At 24.1% G+C, this 26167-nt stretch overlaps 1 protein-coding gene across 1 annotated transcript in view; it reads left to right on the top strand.

Moving 5' to 3' along the window:
• Positions 1 to 7819: 7819 nt before the first annotated feature.
• Positions 7820 to 26167, top strand: part of LOC145829887 (nipped-B-like protein) — a 47916-nt gene continuing 29568 nt past the window's right edge. Inside the window, exons 1-9 of the mRNA XM_082937762.1 lie at positions 7820 to 7992; positions 9800 to 9902; positions 11247 to 11394; positions 11829 to 11914; positions 12276 to 12388; positions 14856 to 14959; positions 15538 to 15716; positions 18418 to 19162; positions 22549 to 22636. Coding sequence (XP_082793888.1) covers positions 7890 to 7992; positions 9800 to 9902; positions 11247 to 11394; positions 11829 to 11914; positions 12276 to 12388; positions 14856 to 14959; positions 15538 to 15716; positions 18418 to 19162; positions 22549 to 22636 — 1669 coding nt within the window. The 5' untranslated portion in view covers positions 7820 to 7889. The remainder of the gene's footprint in view (positions 7993 to 9799; positions 9903 to 11246; positions 11395 to 11828; positions 11915 to 12275; positions 12389 to 14855; positions 14960 to 15537; positions 15717 to 18417; positions 19163 to 22548; positions 22637 to 26167) is intronic.

Raw genomic sequence — 26167 nt, 5'->3', positions numbered from 1 at the left:
ATGTATATTTACTTTGAAATATTAATTTTTACAGTTTTTATAAATATTTATTTGAATTATTGAACTTTGGACACTTGAAGCAAAAAAGTAAGATTTTGCCTAAAGTGTCCTAAACGCTTTACTGAACATTACTGTTATTGTATTCATTCAAACATACATTTTAAAGTGTTCTACCCTAAATTTAAAGGTTTCAAGCAGTTATAGGAGTGGGACCCCGTGCGCTTTATGTTTTTTTGTTTATCAAACATTTGCTTTTCGTTAAAGATAGAACTTATTACTTAATTTGTTTTTTTGCCTTTAATCTAACAGGTTTTATGTCAAACAAAAACTAACTCAAAATTAACTTTATTTTAAATCTTTTAAAATTAAATAAAGCTTTAATAAACTTTTCTGCACAGCACTCTTTGTCAGCATCAACATTAAATCAGTTGCATAAATAAAAACCGAATAAGCAAAAGAAAACTTGTTTTTCTGATTTTTCGCCCAACATGACAAAAATAAGACTTTATAGTCTTAACCAATAGCAGCTCAGAATAGTCATGTATTATTTTGTCATTTAAAAAAGAAACTATTTGGTCCAGGCCTATACACTGTATAACAGCTTGTTGGCAGCCAAGAGCTGTACAACCCTATTACCCAAAGTTGATTTTCAAGACATTAAGTTTAATTAAGATAGTATCCATAGCTTAAGAAAAAATAATAGATAAGTTTGATTTATTATTTAAAAAACTATATTTTCATTTTTATTTATTGAAATGCTGTTCATACTTATCACGATTTTTGATATATTCATTTATTTTATGTTAATCTTTTTAAAGAATAGAAAAACTTTATGGATTTCTGGAAAACCATAAGGTTTAAAACGTGAGCAAAAGCACTGGTAGTATCATGGAACTTCTTATACTTTGGAAACATCCTGAGGTTGAAAAAAGAATGCTCCATAATTTTTAAATATTTTTTTAAAGACTTAAACATTCTTATATTAGACAATTTTTCAGTAATTGAGCACAAAAAGTTATAAACCAAGTAAAATATAGAGAAGTTATTACTCGAATTTTAAAAGTTAATTCTTATAACGTAGAGTTAATTTAAGCAGCAGTATACTATCATACACTTTCTAAATATTACTAAAGCTTTTAGTAGTTTTAAAAAAAAAAAGATTAAATTGGTTGGCTGTAAAATACAAAAATTAAAAATCAAAGGAAGAAATTAAAAATCAATTAATCTATCTTTCTTAAATGCCAATCTTTAGGTTTCAAAAAAGCCTGCAAATACCTCAAATTTGACAATTTAGGCTAAAAAACCTGGAATTTTAGAAAATTTGTAAAAAACCTATAAATTTAAACTATAAAGAAAAATCACTAATAAACCTGAAAAAATCAAGTATTTATAATAATTTTTGCATGTAAAATAATGAAATTATAAATAAAAAATAAAAAATCTATTGTATACAATTTAAAAAATACTTTTTAACTTTTTGAAAAGTTTTAAACACAATTTAGTAGAACTACAGTGTCATTTAATTTTTTTATACAGTTTAATTCAACTTTAGCCTTAAGTTTAACTTTATACTTAAAATCAGGGTTGCCACTTTACCTGGAATCCTGGCAAAACCTGGAATTTGACAATTTAGGTAAAAAAACCTGGAATTTGAGAAATTTTCACATATTCTATAGTCAAATTTTGATTTGACTCAAAAAGTCTTTCATATAAATAAAAGAAAATTGTCATCATCAAAATTTTTTTTATGAAGAATATATTTAAAGTAGCTATACAGTATCTTTTCAATGTTTTTATTATTATTATTATTAACACAGTTTTTTACCCTAAACTTAACTTAAAACTAAAAATAGATCCAAAAATATGTATTTTTAAAAACCTGGAAAATTTGAAAAAAAAAAACAAGTGGCAACCCTGTTAAAATGGACAAAGAACTTTTATTTTCAAAAACCTCATAGAAATTATAAAAACATGGAAATTTTTTTAAAGACCTTTGGCAACCCTGCAACCTTTGTAGATTTTTAGACTTTGGAAGTCTTTTCATTACTGACTAATATTTTAATGATTTTCAGTTAATTTTAAATTTATTTATTATTATTATTAAAAAGAAAATTATTAATTAAATTTTTTCTTACAAAATTTTTGTTTTAAAAATAGGTCTGCCAAAGAACCTTGAATTCTGGAAAACCAGGAATTTGAGTTACTTTGAAACAAACCTAGAAATTTGCACAAATTTCAATAAAAAACTTTAAGTGTAAACTATTTTTGCATGTTTAAGTAGAAAATTTCAATGAGATACCAAAATCTATGACTAATATAAAATAAATTTTGTATCACTTATATTTTTCATTAATAAACACATTTTAAGTAGCTCTGCAATATATTTTAAATGTTGTTAAACTATAAAGACAGTTTTTTAACTTAAGTTTAATTTTAAACAAAAATTAGTCCTAAAAACTTGCTTTTTGGAAACCTGGAAGAAATTCAGAAAATCTGGAAGAATTATCACATAAACTTTTAGCAACCAGGTAAAAATTTTTTTCAAATCTAAAATTATGAAAAGAGTAGTTCTTAAAATAAAGAGGTCCCTAGCTACGAAATTTTTAAACTCTAAAATTTTTAAGTAAAAGAAAGATAAAATAATTCAGGTGGATATTTTTATATGAAGAATTATAAAGGATAGATATATCTTAATAGTTAAGATAAAAATCAACAACTAAGTTACCAGTTGTTATTTATATTTATAAAAATTAAATGTAACTTTTAAAGTTAGAGTATTGAAGACGTTCCAAACTTAAGACAAAAAAGACTATTTCATACTAAAAATTTATCTATTACTAATATTGAGCAATTACTTTTAAACTTTTCAAGTCTAACCTTGAATTAGTATTTAACTACTTGTGAGAAACAATTTTTTACATTTTTCACTAAGTTTTTTAATAAAAAAGTTAATTTTTTTGAGGTTAGAAATGAAATATATATATATCGTTTTTTAATTTGTGTCTTTAGTAAAAAAGTTATTTAATTCTCAAATTTTGATCTCTTGTATAGCCTTAAAAAAAAGATTAATAAAATATTTCAAATAATATTAAGTATTTTTCCTATAGTTGATGCTAAGTAAAAACGTAATACAGTTCACTTAAATTTAGTTGTCCAGTTTGAACACCTTCAGAATAATAAACTTAAGTTATTTTTTAAATTTTAAAGAAATTTGTCATAAAAAAAAGTTTGTTAGTTAACAAAATTGACCATATGCAAAAATAAATAACTTAATTACTAAATATATTATTGTTTATGCTATATGAGTTGTTCATAGTTTATGCTAATGCTTTCTAATGATAATACTTGCAAGTTTATTTTATTGAAAACTTTAGGTCCTTTTTAATTCATTAAAATTCAAAGCAGTTTAAAAGATATAACGTTCTATTTAAGTTTAGGGTCAATTTTTTCTTATAAAAAGTTTAAATAAAAAAATTTAAATAATTGTTTATCATATAGTTCTTTCTACAGTGTTTAGGCAATCTTTTTTAGCATTTTATAATTTTAAACAATCTAGTACGGGAGAAATAGCAGTTTTTAGTTAGTTATATTTGATTTAAAATAAAAAGATTCTTGCATTTTAAATATTTAAATATTAGGAATGGACCTACTGTGAAAATTTAAAGATTGCCTAAAAAATGAAGGTAATGATAGAATTTTAGTGAAATAGTTTTTTTTTGTGTTAACGGTTTGATCTGTCTGTAAGAAAATTATTTAGCTCACTGACTTTGATTGCATATATCTCTACAACAACATGATCAACTTGTATGTAAAAAAACAAGCTTTTAAAAAATCATTATGATAATGTCATCATCAATAACACTTTAATCAATTTAAAGATTAGTTTTTAACAAAGTTTAAGATTAATAACTTTTTACTGTCTCAAGCAGAGTTGCTAGACTGCAAATGTTGCTTTGCAAAACATTTGTTATTTTTGTCTAGTGTGAATTTAAACTAGTTTTATGCTGGAAACTATGCTGTAAAGTTATAAAAGTATATTGAAGTGATAGTAAATCTTTCTAAGTTCTGTGATGAAGTCTGATTTAATATAACTATTATTTTTGTTTTCTTTGTTTTAATATTTTTATTTAAATTGTATAGTTTAAGGTATTGATTATTTGTCTTCTAAAAAATATAGCTGAATTTAATGGAATGTAAAGAGCTTACTTTAATATTACTAGTTCAAAATAAGTATTTAATTCACTAACAGGTTTAGGAGGCAAAAAAAAATGTCTAGTATAATAAAATAGTAAACAGTTTTTTATTTTATTATACTTGACAAGGTCATGAATTGCTTTTCCACCTAAACCTGGTAGTAAATAAAATACTCAATTTGCACTAGTATTATTATTAGGTAAAACATTCAACATTTTTTATTGCAAAATAAGGAATAATTTCTAACACTTTGCAGGGTTGCCACTTTACCTGAAATCCTGGAAAAACCTAGAATTTGACAATTTAGGCAAAAAAAAACCTGGAAAAACCTGTAATTTTAACATGTTCAGTAGTCAAATTTCTATTTGACCCAAAATTTTTTGTATAAATTAAATTTTTTATCATCAAATCTTTCTTTATCAAAAACATACTAAAATTAGCTTTTTAATGTTTTTATACTATTTAACACAGTTTCTTACCTTAAACTTAATTTTAAACTAAAAATAGACCCAAAAATATGTACTTTTAAAACCTCAAAACATTTAGAAAAAAAAGTGGCAACCCTGACTTTAATACTTTTATTTTTAAGATCTAAACAGTGTTACTACACACCAGTGACATAGCAAAAAAGTTACAAATCTTCAAAAATTAAATCATCTGAAATGATCCGAAATGACATCCTAGCGGGAACATAACAATTTGAACTACCTCTAATGTTATTGAATTTATGGGCATAGGGGGGGTAAACACCCCTTTTTGGTTTTTTATCTTATTTTATATAGTTTTTACTAAGCTATAAAATACTTTTTACAGATTTAAAAAATTCAAAATAATTTTTGAGATATAGCCGGTTGAAGTCGGAGGCAACAATAGGTTCCTTATGGGAGGCGCAAACTAAAACGGCAAATAACTAGAAATCACTAAAAATCTATCTTTTCCTACGTTTTTTGAGATAACTACCTCAAATTTTTAGGAAATGTTACTTGATATATTTAGAAAATTCTGTCGGAAGGAATTTTAAAAAAATTTAGAAAAAAAATATAAATAAAAAAATAAACAAAAAAAAACAGTTTTTTTTAGTTTTTTTTGTTATAATTTTTTTATTTTTTTATTTTTAAAAATTATGTTCCAATAGAATTTTCTAAATATTGCAAAAAACATTTCCTGAAAATTTGAGGTAGTTATCTCAAAAAAGGTAGGAGAAGATAGATTTTTAGTGATTTCTAGTTATTTGCCAGTTTAGTTTGCGACTTTCATAAGGAACCTATTGTTGCCTCCGAGTTTGACCGGCTATATCACAAAAATTATTTTGAACTTTTTAAATCTGTAAAAAGCATCCTGTAGCTTAGTAAAATAAGATCAAAAACCAAAAAAGGGTGTTTACCCCCCCCCCCCCCCCCATGCCCTTAATATGAAAGTATGCAGTTATGTTAGTACTTCAAAAATTAGTGGAATGTTGAAGTATGAGTGATAACTGTACACAAGGTCACTTGTGTTGCCACTTGTGTAAACCCATAAAAAACTTTCATTGAAGATAAGTATAAGGAAGTGAAAGTTTTACTCGAAAACAATTATATAGTTAACTAAACAAATTTTTTAATTTTGTTGGATTTTTCAAATCAATCATTTAACGTATTTGACATTTAATTATTTAAATTTTGTTTGATATTTATAGATTTAATTTATTTTATATATAATAGAAACAACGTTATATTATGAAAATTTTTGTAACATAAAATTGTATGATTTTGATTAAAAAAAAATTCCACATATTTTATTAGAATCAATTTTGCAATGCATAGCCTTATGATAAATAAAATCTATATCTGCTAAATGTATTCAATTTAGATGTATTTAATTCATCCAATTTTTAAGACACAAAAAGTGCTGAGAAGTACATATATGTCAAAGTTATATCTCAGAAGTGTAATACTAAGTGTAAATTAATACTAAAATCTAAGAAAGAAATTTATTAACTGAAGAATTATAACAAAAACAACTTTTTTTTGCACAAAAGTGTACATTTCTGCAGTTTTGCAAAAACGTACCAAGCTACGTGCCTGCCACACACTCAGGATACTGAGTATACTTGGTACATTTGAAATTTTTGAAAATCTCAAGATAGCTCATGCTAACTCAGACTAGTTTAATTTTTTTACAAAAACTCAGGATAGTTTGAAGATTTTTTGAAATTATCAGCCCATTTTTGTTTTTCTAGATCTTAAATGATATTTAGTTGTTCCAATTTCGATATTTAGATGTTTGATAACCAATTTTGTTCAAAAACTTCATTATTTTAACTTTTTAAAAATTTATCTAAGATTTCTTCAAGAGATTTTTAAAACTCAGGATATATTTTTTAAGAAAGGTTTTTGGTCACTCAAGATATACTAGGTAAATCAAAGAATGGCAACCATGTCTAAATAAAGATATATTTTGATGTATTTTTTTGATATTTAAAACTAATAAGTGATAAATGAATTGCCCTTCATAAGTTTATATGTAAAACTTACAATATTATTTATATACCATTAAACTAAACAAAACTTATTTACTTCAAAAGTTAAATAAAACTTTTACGACTTATATAAATAAATATAAGATAACTTTTAGTTCATACTAGTTAGCATGGGTTTATTTTGGCATTAATGTTTCTATAGCATTAGTAAGATATTGTTATTACTAAAAAATATTTTTAAATATTAGTACTCATACACTATAAAGCATGTTTTTATTTTGCATAAGCAAACAGTCTTCAAAATATTTAAGTTAGAATGCATGACTGGTTTAAAAATATGAACCTTTATAAAATTAAATATATCCAATACTTCTTTATAATTGAATTAATATTAATGCTTGTTAGTAGCTATAGAAAATATAACAAGAATCTTTTTGCATACATTTAAATTGTTTTAAATTCTCAAATTTATTTTTGCTTATTTAAATTAATTTTTGCTTATTTAAGTATATTATATTCACATTAGTGAGCATAACTGGCTTAAGAATATTTGTGCAGAAAGGCTAAAAAAATTGTTTCAGGTACTTTGATAAAATTTTAAACTCAACTAAAATAATTTTCAAGTATTAATTAAATGTTTTATAAATAAACAAATTATGTAAGTTTTAATTCAAATACTCCATATTATAAGTTTCTTAGGAGCTTATAATAAAAAGGTTTTTATAAATTTAAAAGTAAATATTAAATGACAAAAAGTTGTTTATAAGTTTAACAGTGTTGTTGATATAGCATTAAAAGTAATTAACAATAAAAAAAAATAATTAAGCTTATTTTTAATTTTAAATAAATTCAGCTTAAAGTAAACTTTTAATACAGTTTAATAAAAATAAGAGGTGTTATGATTAAAAATTAATAAAAACAAAAAACTATATACAGAATAAAATTTAAAAAAAAAAAATATATAGGCATCAAAAAAGGTTTTAGGTGCTTGTACTTATACCTCTACAAAATAAATTTTCTAAGTTTATTTATTTTAACAAGCTATAATGTTTCTTAGTATTTTTTAAGTATTTTTTCTAAACAATTTAGCTTGATGTTTTAATTTAAGTTACTTTTTTTATATATACTTAAAAAAGTTATCTTTTGTATAAAAAAATCTTTAGGTGAAATATTTAAGCAGTTGGACTCAATAGTTTTTGAAAAAGTACTGACGGTATGAAATTTATTCAAAATTGAAATGAATTACAACCCATATCAACATAACATTCATCCATCTGATAATCCTGGCCCTTCATTTCCTGGTCAGATACAACAACCTTCAAACAATGTTTTACCTGATTGTGAGTTAAATGATTTTTAATAATTCAACATTATTGGTAACTGATATTTTTTATTGTTACCTAGTTGTACTGACATTAATTTTAAGCTAAGATAAAGTAGTTTTAAAATCTATTTCAATTAGGATTTTGTTTGCCTTCTTTAAACTTTCCAAATTGTTCTTAAATTTATATTTAAATGTTAGCTGTTTTTTGCAACTTCAAACTTTTAGTCAAGTCTTAAAATTAAAAAGAATTAGTTTTAAAATCCAAGTAGTATTATACATGCATATATTGTAACTATAATTTATAAATTATTTACTTGGAAGTTCTTACTAAAAAAGCAATTTTTTAAATTGACTTTTAAATATTTTACTGAAAGTTAGACAGCGTTATGTACGTTAAAAAGGTTTAGTGTTTCTTTAAAACATTGAACTTGGTTATTTATTAGTTTTTTTTGACTTATTGTTTTTTTGGTAACATGACAATCAAAATTTTACTAATTCAAATTTTGACTATTGCCAATTCTTAGAAATTCTCATCTCAAATAGCAACATATTTAAAAAAAGCTCATTTAGGTCTAAATAATAAGACTAGGATAGTATTTTTTTTTTTCATAATATAAGTAGTGAATTAATGGATACTAAAAATTAATCTATTTTATAAATTTCAAACTTAGTTTTAGCCATATCTCAAAAAAACAGTTCAAGTTTTTAATAAAACAAAAACACATATTTTTCTAATTAATAAAGTTATAAACTATTGATAAAATGTTTAAGTAATTATTAAAGATAATTAACACTAACTCAGAATAACTAAAAAATGAGTGGTCAGAATTTGATTAGTTGTGCATCCATTGCTTTATAATATAAAAGACATATGGGAGGTCCAACATCTTTTTTACAAAAAACTGACATTGGCTTGTATTTTACAACTTAAAGTATATTCTAAAAAATACTTCTTATAAAACAAAAAAATTTATATTTAAACCTCATTAAAAAAAAAAAACTATATGGAATAAATAAATTTCATTGCCAATTTACTTGGAATATTGAAAAATTCACTAAGAATCTATCTCCACCTTCATTTTTCGAGCAATTTAATTCAAAATTTCAGAAATAACTTTTTCAATTATAAAAAAAATTATAAATTATTAAATCTGTTCCTTACAAGTTTAAAAACCTTAAATTAAAATTTAACTAACATTAGGCTGAGAAAGTTTTAAAAAATAGTTGAAAATTGAAGGACGATATAGATTTTTAGTGAAATAGCCTATTTTTGCCTTTTAAGTTTGCTATTCCCTTAATAAATCTTTTAAACATTCTATTTTTGATCACTTACATCTAAAAAATTACTTAAAACTTTTAAGGGCCGTAAAAATCAATTGTAAGTTTAATTTATTATGTTAAAAATTAACTAACTTTTAAAAATTGATCTAGCCCCTATGCCATTAAGTATCTTTATGTAAAAGTTTAAATTTGCTCTGTAGCAAAAACTGGCTAATATAAATGTTTACATATTTTTATTAATAGTTTTAAAATTGTTTTACATTAGAATATTATTCTGAAATTTTTATAGTAAAAAATTAATATTTTCAGTTAAAAAAATTACCTATCATACTAATTGCTTATTTTAATTGTTTTATAAAACCTTTCTCCAAAAAGTTAAAGCTATTGAGCTATATTTAAGTTAAGGAGATTAAGTCACTTTGAAAATGTAAGTCTTAATTTGTACATAACTACTAAGCTACTAGTTGTTTTTACTGTTTTATAAAACATAACATAGCTTAAAAATTTAAAGTTTATTTAAGCTAAATTTATAATTTTAACAGTGATTACGGATTCAGCTGGAAAAATTTCAAACAGAGTAGATAACAGTTATCAGTTTCAAGCCAATAGGTATCAAAATCCTCAATACAGTATGGAACAACACGTGTAAGTTTAAATGTTGACATTAAAAATTACGAGTTTTTTACAGATTAAATTTGTTACATTTGCTTATACATTTTTTTGGTTTTAGATCTTATTTTATATAGTTTTTGCTAAGCTACAAGATGCTTTTTACAGATTTAAAAAGTTCAAAATAATTTTTGAGATATAGCCGGTCAAAGTTGGAGGCAACAATAGGATCCCTATGGGAGGCGCAAACTAAACTGGCAAATAACTAGAAATCACTAAAAATCTATCTTTTCCTACGTTTTTTGAGATAACTACCTCAAATTTTCAAGAAATGTTTTTTGCAATATAAAAAAAAAATTCTGTTGGAACAGAATTTAAAAAGAAAATAAAATAAAATTTTATAACAAAAAAACTAAAAAAAAACATTTTTTTTGTTTATTTTTTATATAAAATTTTTGTTTTTATATTTTTAAAAATTCCTTCCGACAGAATTTTCTAAAAATATCAAGGAAAATTTCCTGAAAATTTGAGGTAGTTATCTCAAAAAAAGTAGGAGAAGATAGATTTTTAGTGAAATAGTCTATTTTTGCCGTTTTAGTTTGCGCCTTTCATAAGGAACCTATTGTTGCCTCCGAGTTTGACCGGCTATATCTAAAAAATTATTTTGAATTTTTTAAATCTGTAAAAAGGATCTGTAGCTTAGTAAAAACTATATAAAATAAGATCAAAAACCAAAAAAGGGTGTTTACCCCCCACCTTTGCCCTTACATATTTTAATGTGTTCTAATTTTAAATTTTTTAACTAAATTGTCTAAGATTTATCTAGATTTTACAAATAAGTTAATTTTTATTTTCATCAAGTACAAAATTCAAATTATTCAACTTTAAATTATATGAAAAAAAGTTAGACCATGATAGGCAGGTTGATTGATTAAAATAAAAGAATTCCTTACAAACTGCAAGGTTCAAAAAAAAAAAAATTTCATTAGCTATTTTTCTAGTTATGTAAATTTTATGGTTTTTTTTTAACATATTATGTTATGTATTTATTATCCACATTGAATATATATAAAGCTACTACTTTAAATTAGTTTAAAGTTTGTCTAATTTCTATTTCGTTAACTTTTTTTTATGAGAAAATAGATTTGAGTACTTGGAAAGTATTCTAAACTAAACCAAGCATAAGTTATTAGTCTCTTTTACTTAAACAAATTAAAATTCAAAAAATTAATGTCGTTATTTTTATATTCTATATTTGAATATTTTACTTAAAACACTTATGTTGATCTTTTAGAATCATCCAAATTTCAAATAGTGTTTGAAGAAAAAAGGTTAATTAAAAAGTATATTGAAGTTAATGGAATGTTTTACCTATTTTAGACTGCAACAACAACAAATGATGAGGCAACAACATCATATAAATTATAAACAACCAATTTTAGCACAGCCACATCATGTTAACTACTTCAGTTCGCAGCAAAAAGTCACACAAGAGTTCTACACAAAAAAACCTTCTTCCCAACAACAGGTTTTATATAAAATTTTACCAAAACAAATATATTGAAATTAGTTGTTTTTATGCACTAGTTGTGATGTATTCAGTGTAGAAGGTGACATTTAAAGTTTATCTTCAGTAGAAAATTAAAAGTACTTAACGTTCTATATTTAGTCAGTATCTTTTATAATGATTTTGTCTATTAGTGTTTTTAAAGCTTTTTTTTAATAATTTTAGTTTTATAAAGTATAATGCTTTTTTTACTAAGAGTATTAATTCATTTGTTTATTCTAAGTTAATATGTTTATTGATTTTAAGATGTAATTTTTATGAGTTGTTTTCACTTTACAATACTCTTATTAGTTTCAATATTGAGTATTTTTTTAAATTGTCTGAAGAGCTGTATTATATAATAGAGTGCTGTATATTTACTATAAAACTGTTGTTTTTAATGTATTTTTTTGCAGCAAATTGCCTCAACTCAAAATCAGGTTCATTCTACCCTGTTACTACAACCCAATGCATATGATTCCACAAATTTTATACGACCTGGGTAAAGAGTTAAATTTGATAACTAAAAAAAATATATATGTTCTCCCAATATAGTTTAGAAAGTTATTATATTTTTAAGTTTGTAACATTTTAAACACTTTGTAGCAATTAGACAATTTTAGTTAAAGTTTTCATAAAATCAATATAAAATAAATATATAACAATATTTCTAAAAACTTTTCTTTGACCTAGTATTTTAACTTATTAGTTAATAATTATTTCAGTTTATAGTCATTACTTTAAGTAAACACTTTAAGATGATAGAGTGAAAAGTTATTAATCGTTTTAAAACTATTAGGTGTTTTACAAATTTGTTTCATGTTTTAACTATTATATGATAAGTATAGATTTTATTAACTAAGGTTTAGAGATCAAGATTTGCGGACAACAGCTACTTATTTAAATAATCCTTCTGTGAACAGCAGTTTTACAAACGATCTTAATTCCAGAACTTCGTCTGCTATTGGCGCTAAAGGTAACTTTAAAACTAAAAAGTTAAATAGTTTACACTTATACATTAGTTGAAAAGTTTAAAAGGTAAAAGTTTTCATTGTTCGCATACAGTAAAAAAAGCTTACTAGGAATGTTATTATTATTTTCAACTTGCTTGTTTTATATTTCTCTACATGTATAAATTTAAATACTTTCTTAAAAATTATGCGCTATTACTAAAGTTTAAAATTTACAAACAAAGAAAAATATCACAAGTCTTTGTATTTAACTTTATAAACAGTATAAATAAGAATCAATATTTAGAACAAAATATATTTCATGCTTCTTTCATCAGTTGTATACTAAGCAATAAAAATAAAGTTTTGAATCTAACTTATATAGTGGAAATGCAATCAACGTAATTGATAATAATAAAGCAAAGAGTAATTAACAATACATAAGTACTTCTAATTACAATGCAACTAAAAAAATGTTAAAACAGAGCAACAACTTATAAAACAATTTAAGAAAAGAACGAAACAGTATAATCAAAATCTTTATGTTTACACAACTTAGGTTTTCTTAATAAAATACAAATAGCCTCAAGTTTAATTAAATCCGAAATGTGAAAAATTTTTTTAACAATTTTAAATCTTTTTAAATTATAATTACTAGCACAATCAAGGTTATTTACTAAGTGTTCAGAAATAGCAGATCTTTTTGAAGCATTTATTACTCTAATAGATTTAATTTTCTCATTATATTTACAAAATTCATCAATACTTTTTGGAATATGTTCTTTTATTCTTATGCCAAATTGTCTTGAGGTCATCCCGACATAACCAGCTTCACAGAAGCAGTTAAACTGGTAAACTACCATACTTTGTTTAAATTTTGCTATCGGATCTTTTCCTCCAGGTCTGAACATAGGTTTCGATATAAAAATAACAATCGGCTTGGCCGAATGATACGTCCTACTTACTAATTTACAAATCTCTCTTTCTAACACTCCTGAGTTCTTATTGACATAAGGCAATACTAAAGGAATCAAGCATTTCTCAGGCCCTACTGGCTTTATTTTGTTCAAACTATTAAGATGTAAATTTATAGTTTTATTAACAAGTTTTTGTGGATAACCATTTTTATTTAATATCAATTTTATCTGTTTTATTTCATCATCAATTAATTCTCTTGAACAGATCTTATGTGCTCGATGGCAAAGCGTTCTTATTAAATTTGTTTTTCTCTTCATGCTACAGAAAGAATGGAAGTTTAAGTAGTTACCAGTGAAAGTTTTCTTTCTAAAAACGGTTGTCAAAAATTGATTCATGTGTCGTTTTACTAAAACATCAAGAAAAGCTAATTCATCATTGTTTTACTTTTCTGAAGTAAATTTTATTGAAGAATGTGTTTTGTTCAACACATTAAAAAGTTCATCTATATCTTTCTCATCTTTTCCTAGTACAAAACAATCGTCGACATATCTATAATAAGTTACTTTGTATTTAGAGACCACCTTTCTTTCTATAAAACCCATAAATATATTTGACAAAGTTGGCCCTAACGGGGAGCCCATGGCTATTCCATCATGTTGGGAATACATTTGTGAATTAAATGTAAATTGTACACCACTAGTGGATAACTTTAAAAGTTCACGAAAATTTGTTTTTGCTTATTCTGGGTGTCTCAAGTCTATACAAAGTGTCAACACAAATATCCAATACTTCATCTAGCGGTACATTTGTGAATAAGCTTTTGACATCAAAGGATGCCATAAAAGTGTTATTTGAATTAATCTTTTTTATTTAATCAGCAAAAGAAAATGAGTCTTTTAGCATATAATATTATACTGTATTTGATTATACTGTTTCGTTGTTTTCTTAAATTGTTTTATAAGTTGTTGCTCTGTTTTAAATTTTTTTTAGTTGCATTGTAATTAGAAGTACTTATGTATTGTTAATTACTCTTTGCTTTATTATTAATTACGTTGATTGCATTTTCACTATATAAGTTAGATTTAAAACTTTATTTTTATTGCTTAGTATACAACTGATGAAAGAAGCATGAAATATATTTTGTTCTAAATATTGAGTCTTATTTATACTGTTTAAAATAATTTATTTTAATGTCAAATAATGTTTAATTATTAACTTTATAACCGAATTATTTTTCTATTGAAAATTTTCTTATTTATTTAATAGAATAAGTTTTGTTAAAACATACTTGTAAACTATTTTTAAAATAAAAGAAAACATTGAGTATAACGATTAAAAACTTAGTTTTCAAAGTGTTCTCATAGAATGATTTAATTAATTGAATTGACATTTTGTTGTATAGATATTATTAATAACTTAGAACTTTATAAAAATTCATAACTTTTTTATTAGGTTTACCAGAAATTAAAAAAAAAAAATATTTGGTTGTTTTGAAGTCTGTAGTTAAAATAATATTTAAACTTTTTTATTTACGTAGCTATAACTTAAAAATGCAACATTACATATACTATCTAGTACCTGTATCAAATCGACCATCTGGTGTTGCACGCCCAGTCCAAAAAGTTTTTCCTCAGAGGAGGCTTACATCCACTGTTTCCTGCGACAACATTAATAAACAAGTTAGCATGAAGTTAATAGCTCAACAAAGAAACATATTTGTAGACTTAAATTTGATTATAATTTAATGTATTGATTTTAAGAGTAATTATTGGCTTGATAGTTTGGGATTTATTTAAAAAACAGGTTGTTGTTAATTTGAAATTTTGTTTTTTCAGCACTATTAAAACTAATAAAAGTTTATAAGTTCTTTATTGTTTATATTCAATTAATTACATATTTAAAATGGTTTATAAAAAAATCAAATTTATAACCAGCTCTAGCTCTCAAAAACTCGAGTCTTAGTACACCTAAAAATTTGCTACATCGTTTTCTGTAAACAAAATTATTAAATATATTTAATTCAACAAAGTAAGTTTAAAGTAACAATCGAAGTCACTAATAACAATAAAACTTTTATTGTGTTAAAAAAGTAGGTAAGTTGACATATTATAATATAAAGCAAATGTTTTTCTGATCCCGTTTCTTGGTCTTCTTAGCTGAAAGAATTTTAATTGCTTTCTTTTGGTAGATTTTTTGTTAATAAGTTAGGTTTTACGTTTTTAAATCAAAAATTTATTCAGTAGAGACTGTATTACAGAGTTTAGCAGTAGACGGTACAGCGCAGCAAACTGCAGATGCCAATCACTTATTGCAGCAAGAGCGCAGTAAACAACGTTTTGAGAATCAGATGAAGCAAAATGATCAAAAGAGCACAAGCAGTGAATTTAAATCAAAGCCGGATGAAACTAAACAAATTAACAGTTCAGGCGGATCAAGGTTTAATTTTAATATATGTAAACTTGTAATAAAAGGTATGATTAACAGTAAAAAAAACATTAAGCAGTAAAGAATTAGTACTCACCATTTCGATTTATCCTTGTATACTTATAGTAATTATTTTGCTATTGTCTAACGCTGGACCCAAGCATCAAAACCTTGGGTATTTATAAACTGAAAGAAACATAAAAGTATTCTAAAAATGCACAAAAAGTACATTACATTTAATGATTGTATAACATGAGTTTGAGTTAATATTTATAATTAAACTTCAAAAACCAAACAAAAACACTTTACTAACAAGTTAACGAAAAACATTTTATTAGTGGACATATGTAAACTATGAAATAAAATTTAAGTAGAATACATTGAACTTATAATGTTTTCAAATTAAGGATTTTTACAAAAATTATCATTGCCTTCAATTTCGAAGCTTAGAGTATATACTGTAAGAAACTTTTTATTTTGAATTTAATAATTTCAAATAAATTGTGAGGTATAAGCAATTAAAAAAAATCCGATACCATTGTATGGAATCAAAATTTTCAAGGCCTATTTTCTTGAAATTTTGAAAAGTTCACTAGAATTTTATGTGCTCTTTAATTTTTAAAGCAATTTAATTCAAATTTTCAGAAAATGTGTTTTTGAATATTACAAACAACTTGTAGAAAGCAGATTTTTAAAAATACATAAATAAATTAATGACAAAAAAAAAGCAGTTTTTTTGTTTATATTTTGTTATTTTTTTATATAAAAATTAGAAAATCTGTTTCCTACATGTTGTTTAAAACTTATTAAAGATTATTCAGAGAAAGTTTTAAAATATTTGTTCAAAAACATAAAGTAGGGAGATATCTTTTTATTGTTATAGTATATTTAAGTTTTTTTTTAGTTTGCGCCTTTAATAAAAAACATATTAAACCCCCTAAGCTTGATCGCTTATATCTCAAAAGTTGCTTCAAATTTTATCAAGTGATAAAAAGTATCAATAGCTTAATAAAATATGTGAAAATTAAAAAAAAAAGTATTTTACCCTCCGGGACCCCCTATGCCCTTAATTTTTATAAAACAAGTTTTACTCAGCATAAATATGTTATTAAAATACACTTTATACTGTTCGCCAAATACTAAGGTTTAGAATATTAATTGTAACACTGTTACATTTTTTTTTTTTAATTTTCAATTTAAACTTAAATTGTCTAATAAACAACTTTTTATACTAGAAAGGTTTAACTAAAGAAGTTAGTTAGTATTGTTTATTGTACTTGTATACTATTTACGTCCATAACTGAAAAAAATAAATAGATTTACATGAATAAATAATATACTAAATGTGCTGATTTAATATTACTAAACTATTGAAGTTTTATTAATTTTAAAAAATAAAATGATCATTACCTGTTGCTTATTTAGTATAGTATTGAAATAATGATTCTAAACTTTTAATTATTGTTTAGATAAAGAGTATATGTTTGTTTTTAAAACAATATTTTACAACTTATATAACAAACATTTTCGAAATAATTATCACTAAGCACTAAACTAAGTCGTGTAAGCATTTAGCAGCTGTAACTTAAAAGTAATACTATTTACAACTTAAAACGTGAGTTTGTAAAAAAAGAGAACGTAAGTAGTAAGCAAAAGAGAAAGATGAAAAAAGTTTTTGAACATAGTAAATTTTTGTGTGTCTCTAGTCATTAAAATATCTATCAACTGGTTTAACTAATTTTTTTAGTTTTAATCAAGTTTTATCAATTATATTGGTATATTTCAATTTAATATTTGATAAACATTACTATTGAAAACAGATTACAGGTTTTTAGCAAAAAGTTTTAGGCTCTAAATAGTAATTTTTAAAGGTCATTACTTTTTTATGTCTAATTGTTTAACAAAAGTTATAAAATGCTGCAAATTTAAATTTTTTTTTGACTAGATGCAGATAAATAAATAACTTAAAGCAACAAAACCTAACATTAGCACGGGTTATATTTGAATACTTACAATATATAATTGTAATATATAATTGTAATATACAATATATAAATATATAATTATTTTTATACTTACAATAAAGGTAAGGTTTTAAAACTCCATTATATTTTTAATATAAAAACAACTATTTTTAAGCGCAAATACTCTATTAGACTGACCACGTTTTGCTATAGACAGTTCTGCAGAATCTGTGAAGATTAACACACAGTAGTAAAAACCATGCAAAAACTATTATCATTATGCTGTAGTATGATGTGTTAGACATAAATACTACAGCATATGTTTAAGAATACAAGTTTTTTTTATAAAATTTAACTAGTTCTAGAGGCGTCTCGAAGGGTGGAACGCTGGAGCTCCAAAAAAAAAAACTATTAAATTCAGCTTTTTTATTGAACTTATTTGTTAAATTTGTTTATTTTTCAAACTATATATTCGATCTTTAAATATTTAATAAGTTGGAGCTGCAAGCTTAATCTGTCTCAGCTGCAATTTAAACAAATACATATTTTCAATACAAAATGTTCTTTTAAAGCTTAATTCTGCAGCTGCTTAAAGTTCAGCACCATGTTAATTATAAAATTAGTTTTCAAACATTATGCATTAAAAATCTACTGAATGTAAACGAAATATCTAAAACAAAAAAATAAAAATAATAATGTTGTAAATATGATTATTATAGTATTATATTATAAATAATAAATAAAAACAGCAATCAATGCACGGAGTCTCAAAAACAACATGATAAAGATCAAGATCATTTTTACCCAAAAAAATACAAAGTTCAAAACAATTGCTCTGAAAAATCCGGCGGGTCTATAAAACTTAAAATAAGTTTAAAAGGAGAACAAGAAATATTGCATAGAGTAAAAGATAAAAAAAAGAAGAAGAAAAAGTCATCTAAAAACAAGGATAGAGACAGGCACCGCTCTAAAGATCGAAATCAAGAATCAACTTCATACAATTACAAAAGTTCTCAGTTAAGCCAACAAGAAAAAACAAAACTTAACAGCCTGGAACCGTCTGCCCGCTCTGGGCAGCGAAATCCTTATCAACTTGGTTTTCCACAGCGAGATAATGTGCAGTGGAAGCGAAGAAAATCAGTTGATAATTCAACTTACCAAACTAACCAACAGCAAGTTAGCAAAAAATGTGCTGGTCACTATTCCCAACAATCACGACAAGCTCCTTACTCCCATAATGATTTTAGTATTTCACAGAAGCAGCATTCGAGTTATACTACTTACAATCAGAATCATGATAGACATTCTGATAATAAAAGTTCTCATCTAAGTAATCAAATGAATTACGGAGATACGAATAAACCTGAAGAATCTAAAATTCATTCGAAAGATTTTCGCCAGTTAATGATGCAGGCTTCCCGAAATGATGCTAATACTAAGTACAATCGAAATCAAATCTCATCTAACAACTATATTTCTGTCAACAGTAAATATGTAAGTTTTGTATTCAGTTATTTTTTCTAACATTTCAAGTAAAACAATAGTTTACTTAGCTTTAATTTAAAACTAAATTTAATTAGCCTGGAAAAATTTCAATTTATTTGAAAATATTTTATATATATCTGAGAAGTTAACAAACTTAGTTTGTGTTTGTAAAAGAAATTAAGTAATTTATACATGTTTCCTTTTGCTCTATATAAAATTTAATATATTTCAAAAAAATCCACAAAGCTTACACTAAATATATTGCTTGAAGAATAATTGACATACCTATAGGAGGATTTAAGAAACTTAAATATTATAATATTGTTACTGTACATGTTTCCTTATAATTAAAATGTTTTTAAGTTATAAAAGCAATTGCTTATTAGCATGTTGTAGTTAAAAAGATAAAGTTGTTTTTAAATCTTGTGTTTAATTCTTGATTACTTAAATGTTTTTACTTAAAAAACTGTTTTTTTTTGTAAAATGTTTTTTATATAATAAAACTGTATGCAAATATTTGTTTTCAAAGTACCTTTCTAACTGAACACTATTAGTTTTTACTTAGAAGTTTAATTAAAATAATTTTGGCCATTGGTCGTCCAATTTTATATTTACAATAATTAACACTGACCCCTAACTTAAGATTGAAGGATTAAATCATAATTTTTTTATAGAATACATATTGTAATAAATATTTTAGGTATAGTCAGTTTCGTAATAAAAAAAAGAAAGAAACATTATTTTATTGAATAAGTAATTTTGATTGGCAGTTTCCTCAGATATAAAAATATTAAGAAATTTGTCTTTTCTTTATAACTATTTATGCTCAAGATTTTATGAAATGTTAGTTGTATGGTTTCAAAAATCGTGTTGTAGCATTTTCAAAGTATTAGAAACATAAACACCATATAACTAACAAATAAATTACTAGTTTTGCTTTAAAAAAGCTTAAGGAAATATTAATGCGGTAGATTTATTATATAATAACTATTAAAAAAAGAGTACATATATTTATTTACTTTATTTTGTTAATTTATATATATGTATATGTAAGTATTATAAAAATAAGAATATAAACATATATACTCTTTTTTCAAAGTAATCATAAAAAGAAAAAGGCTCTCCACAAGAAATTGTAGGTGCAAATTAGTGTTTAAAAAGATACTACGTTTGTTTACAATAGTTTTACTAGCCTTCAAAAGTAGACCAGATTGTCAGTCATTCTATAAAACAGAGCATAATATAAACCGGATGGTACACATATTAAAATAAAAGCATCTGTATCTAAGTATTCTTATTTTATTAAATTATTTAGTTTTAAAGGAGACATATTAGAATCCCTTAAAAGATAATTTTTTCCTTAATAATAATAGTTTAACAAATGTTTACAATTACTATAATGTGCTATTATTTAAAGATGAATTTAAATGAAATTTTTCACACTCATTCTTTTTCCATATTACAATGAGTTCAAAGATGTTTTTGATTAAATTATTTATAGTAAGGGCTAAAATCACCAGCTAATGTTATTGTCTACACTTTTTTATTTAAAATCCCAAATAATTCTAAAAAAATAGATTTTAAGTTTGTAGTTACTATCGTTAAACAATAATTATGCCTGGTGTATGTGCTTTTAAACATTTAACCCTATTACCAAACATATTGCTCACTGTCCTCCGCTGTCGTCATTCAGCCTTATAGATGTTATTAGTTAGTAAACAATTGCTATCGATCACATATTTTCTTTGAAGCTGTATAGTTATGGTACTTCTGGTTTATCCTCTAACATTTTTCGTTTGCAATACATTATCTGGCTTTCATGCTTGGCTTCACAGGTAGAAAGTTATTAATAATTTTCTTTAAAAATTAAATATTTTTGATGTATTGGGCCAAAGTTGGTTATAAATTTTTAACATCATCCAAAGTTTCTTTGACTGATAACTTTTTTCTAGAACTATTTTTGAAGGCCATTGAAACTATAGTATCACACAAAACTATTTATCGATTTAAAGTACATATTAGATTAATAATTTTAGTACTTAGACCTACTACATGAACATTTTTTATTTAAAAATTTTTAATTAATATTTGAGATTTTAGTAAAATATTTACATTTACCAAAATATAGTAATGTTTGGTAATAGTAAGTTTTCTCTTTTTATAAATAATTTTTATTTTAAATTTTTTTTTAACCATTACCTTTTTACTAGTTATTATTATAACCTACAAAAGAATTTTTATTTTATTTAAAATATTAATCACTTTGTAGGGTTATGGTGTAGTGTACTACCACACTAAAAACCATAATTATATTAAAACTTAACTAAAAAATAAATGATACTTCAAGATAAATGTACTCTATACCACTTATAAAAACTAGGTTTGGCTTTTGGTGGTTATTTTATATTAAAAAACATATCAAACATAAAAAAATAAATAACATATTACTTTAGAAAATACATTAAATGCGGTCAAAACTTTTTCACAAGAATTAAATCTGACAGGAATATACTATAAGAATATATAATTAAATTAGAAATTAACTAGTTGGAATTAAAATTAAAAAAAAAAAGGAAAATATATTGTGTAAAAAAGAACTTTATAATAAACTATATAATAACAAGTAAGTTCAGTTCTGGAACAACATCTTAAAGTTCTTGTCTAGAATATCACTGCAATCACACTGTGACTGGTTTATATAACTATATCTTAGAAATGTAAACTTTCTTCAGATCAACTTGCTTTCGGTTGACTGATTTTATAATATTTGATGTTCAACTAAATGGAACAGCACTGAAACTGGTATACCATTCCACTTTTTAAGATTTGGCCCCTAAAAGTATATAAGAATCTTAATTGCTAGAATTTAACTTATTGAAACCTTACTGACTAGTAGCTATAAGAAAAACAGGAAAAAGAATTCATTAAACTAGAATTATTTTGAGCAGATCTGATCAGTAGAATGCAAAGCTAACATGAGATAAGGTTTTAAAACTAATATAGTAACCAATTAATCAAAAGAGTAATAACAGAAAAAAGCAATAAGCAACAATTAAAACTAATTAAAATAATTTACAAATAATTAACTTTTAGTAAAACTACACATTAATACAATGACAATAACATGCCTTATAAAATACAAAGTATTTCGAAAGAAAAGAAATAGTAAAATAGAAACATGAAAAGCTTTGTATTCTACTGATGAAAATTGCTCTAAATATATTTAGTTTGTTGAACTGTGTGTCCTGTTATTTGTTATATAGAATTTGTATTATCATGTGACCATAAAAATCATACAGATACTTCAGTTGAGTAGAAATTTTACTAAATAGTTGTTTTGATTTATTTAAGCTTTGGAAGCATTTAAAAACATCAAAAAATTGTTTTCACTTTAGAATCAAAATCGAGCAAATAAGCTAAAAAGTGTGCATCACCAACATACCACTACATCACATTCCTTCACCAATAACAAGAGCAACAAAGGTAATTATTTGCCGTGATAGATAAACATTTAAAAGAAAATTATAATACTAGTTTTATAATAAATTATCCTGTTTTTTGCTAAGTTTTATAGTTGTTAAGTTATAAAATTTTTGATTTTTAACATTATAAGTTTAGCTGCTTAGTTATATAAATTGTAAAATAAAAAGTATTACATGTTTATATTTTAAGAACCGATTATATCTAAATTTGAAATAATTTCAATCATTTATAACAGTGTTTCCAAAAATGTGCACACACTTTTTACTGTGCACAAAAAAATCGTGAGTGATAATATTTAAAGATTAGTTTTAATTGTTTTTTTATTATTACTAGTTCTTAATAAATTTTTATGAAGTTTACATGGTTGTCACTTAGTCAAAAATTTGGATGTTGTTAATGAAAATATCAGGAATGTATTATAGGTGTATTCGCCTTACAGCCAATGTGAATTCAGGGTTCCCACTTCCCTATAAATTTGCAATATTCTGAAAAATCCCTATAAATCCCTAGAAAATTTTTAAAAATATGTGAAAATCCCCAGAAATTACATTTTTTGGTTGGTGATTTAAATTTGAAATCCATAACAGCGACACCGCGTTGTGAAAAAGCCCGTATTTGTATTTTTTTTATTATTTATTTTAGTTCAAAATCTCTAATGGTTTTCTTTTATATATTAAATACAGTTTATCTAAAATTTGCTTATTTAAATAAAATTAGAGATCAAAACCCCTCGAACGTTCGTAAATTTTTTATTAAGGCTGTGCTTATAAACGGTTAATGACATATTTTACTTCATGTACCTTAAAAATATGCTAGTAATGTTTAACGTTCATTGTTTTTGATTTTTGACAATTTCCCTATAAATTTGCTATGTTTTATGGATTTTCCTATACATTTTTACTTTGAAATTTTAGTGGGAACCTTGTATCTATTTATTACTTTCTTAATTTAGCATTAGTAATTACTTATGGTTTAACAATCTTTTTTGCTCTTTAGATAGCTTAGCTATTTTAGAATTTTAGATTTTAAACACGAGTTCAGGGTGGTCACCGGTTTTTTATAAATTTCTTCCATGTTTCCGATTTTCTTCTAGGTTTTTGAAAGTACAAGCTTTCTTGTCTATTTTCCACTTTTAGGTTAAAATTAAACTTAAGGTACTAAAATAAATTAGAAAAATATACTGTAATGTTTCTTATAATGTGCTGAAATTAATTATAATTTTTTTAATAAGACTAATAAAATAATATATTAATAAGGTTTTATAGATCTAGAACACCTAACCTATAATAATGGTTTATTAAAACACTGCTACTGAACCTAATACAAACACTATCCATACTTTAAATTTGAGATAATACAGTTCACTTTTAATTCCAAATCCTTTACACTATGTTTATAAAATGTCAAAAACTGTTTTTTACAAATTATTTTTATAAGTTAAAAGTAAACAAAAATTTACATAAAAGATACACCTAAGTAACTTTAAACAAAGTAAGACAAAATAGAGTATGGTACAATAGTTCAAACCATTGAGGTCTAAAATGGCCAGACGATGTAATTACCTGTTTTATGATTTATAAAAATGACTACTAGCGTCTAAAAAAGTGCGCCCTAGTAGATAGTCTTTACAATATATAATTCTTTTAAAGCCGGAAAATTTGTTTCATGTTCAGGAGTTTTATTTTCGATATTTCTAGTGGCAACCATGAGTTAATATTATTAAAGACAATAAATGATAGAAACAGTACATTTAGAATTTTTTATTTTCATAATAATTTATCCTGTATATAATTTTTCTTTAATAATTTACTGTGCTCAGTTTTTTGGAATAACAAATTTATACTACTCATCCATTAATTTTTTTGTTTTTTTGAAATAAAATATAGAATAAGATTTTAATTTGACTGGTTTGTATACCCTTGCAGCTGTAGTTTTTAAAGAAAGAGCTTGCTTATTTACTCAAGTTAGGAAGTAAAAAAAAATATTGAATATAATTTTGAACCTATTAATTTGTATATTACTTTTTTATATACCAATCATGTTTTACTGCAAATAAAATAAGTAAATTAAAATTTTCTAATAAATTATGTAATATGTTAAGCACTTTTTAATGATATAAGTACGTACAGCAAAAGTATTAACAAGTTTTTAATTAAATTACATGACCTTAATTTCTATCTTACATCTTAGATTAGATGCAGTAAAGTGTTTTGTAATAAATATAAACCATTTATAGATTTCATAGAATGTATTTTAATGTTAAGTCTTTTCTTACTTGAAAAAAATTTATGGTTTTTTTTCCATTATTAAATGCAATGAAAGTAAAGTAAAGATTTTCTCCATACACTTATACTAAAGATGCACTTAATACGTTTAGCATAGACTTAGTCAGGTTTGCTTATTAAAATTTATGTGAAGCTTACAGGGTTCCCACTTCCCTATAATTCCCTGTAAATCCCTATAAGTTTGCAATATTCTGAAAAATCTATCAATCCCTAGAAAATATTGAAAAGTAAGTGAAAAACCCTATAAATCTCTAGAAATTACGTTTTTTAGCTTGGTGATTGAAGTTTGAAAGCCAAAAATTAATTATTATTTTTAAATCAAAATATTTGCCATCTCCGAACAAAACTGTGACTGTTGATGCCATCTAGCGGACAAAATTGTTCCTTTTTATATTAAGTTCAATTTATCTAAAGTTTGCTAAAATTAGAGCTCAAAAACTCTCGAACTTTCGTAAATTTCTTATTTAGATTATGCTTATAAACGGTCAATGACTTATTTTACTTTATGCACCTCAAAAAAATGTTTGTAACGGTTAAAGTTCAGTGTTTGTTGTTAGTAGGTTTCGTGCCCGTCAGGCTAAATCAGGCTAAGTCAGGCTAAATCAGTTTTTTTGAAAAAAGTTGAAAAACGTCAGGCTAAATCAGTTTTTTTATTTAAATATTTTGAGAATCTCAGTTTTTCTCAGTTCAAATGCTTCACACTTTTTGATTAAAAAGAATTGAGAAAGATGTGAATTTATTTCTAAATAATGATTTAGTTATTTAAGACAAAATCAGTCAGTATTTGTAAAAATAAATGCTTAAAACCTTTTGTTGAATCTCTAAAAATTTAATATGAATCTTCATTGTTTTGTTTTGAGTAGATTATATACGTCATAATTATGAAAATTCATAAAAAATACAGTTTAAACATTAAAGTTTAGTTCAACAACTTAGCTGTTTGTTTGAATTTCAATACTCGTGTAAGCGTTTCATTTTAAATTTTAATAAAACAAGACAATGCACGTTGTTTTAATATAAATCTTCTGGTTATAATGTTTTTACTTAGTGCTTAATTAAATTGAACAATTGTCTTTAGTAATGTATATTAAATTTTTACACTAGTATAGATATAACACTAATTTTAAAACTTATCACTGAATCTGTTATGTTAAGGGCATAGGGGGGGTCAATCACCTTTTTCACAATTTAGTCTTATTTAATTGAGTTGTAACTAAGCTATGAGTTGCTTTTTGCAGATTTAAAA

The sequence above is a fragment of the Thalia democratica genome, chromosome 2 (assembly GCF_965202585.1).
Source record: "Thalia democratica chromosome 2, ktThaDemo2.hap1.1, whole genome shotgun sequence".
NCBI classification, from domain to species: domain Eukaryota; kingdom Metazoa; phylum Chordata; class Thaliacea; order Salpida; family Salpidae; genus Thalia; species Thalia democratica.
Note: the sequence above shows the minus strand (reverse complement) of the source record. Positions and strands in the feature narration are given on the sequence as shown.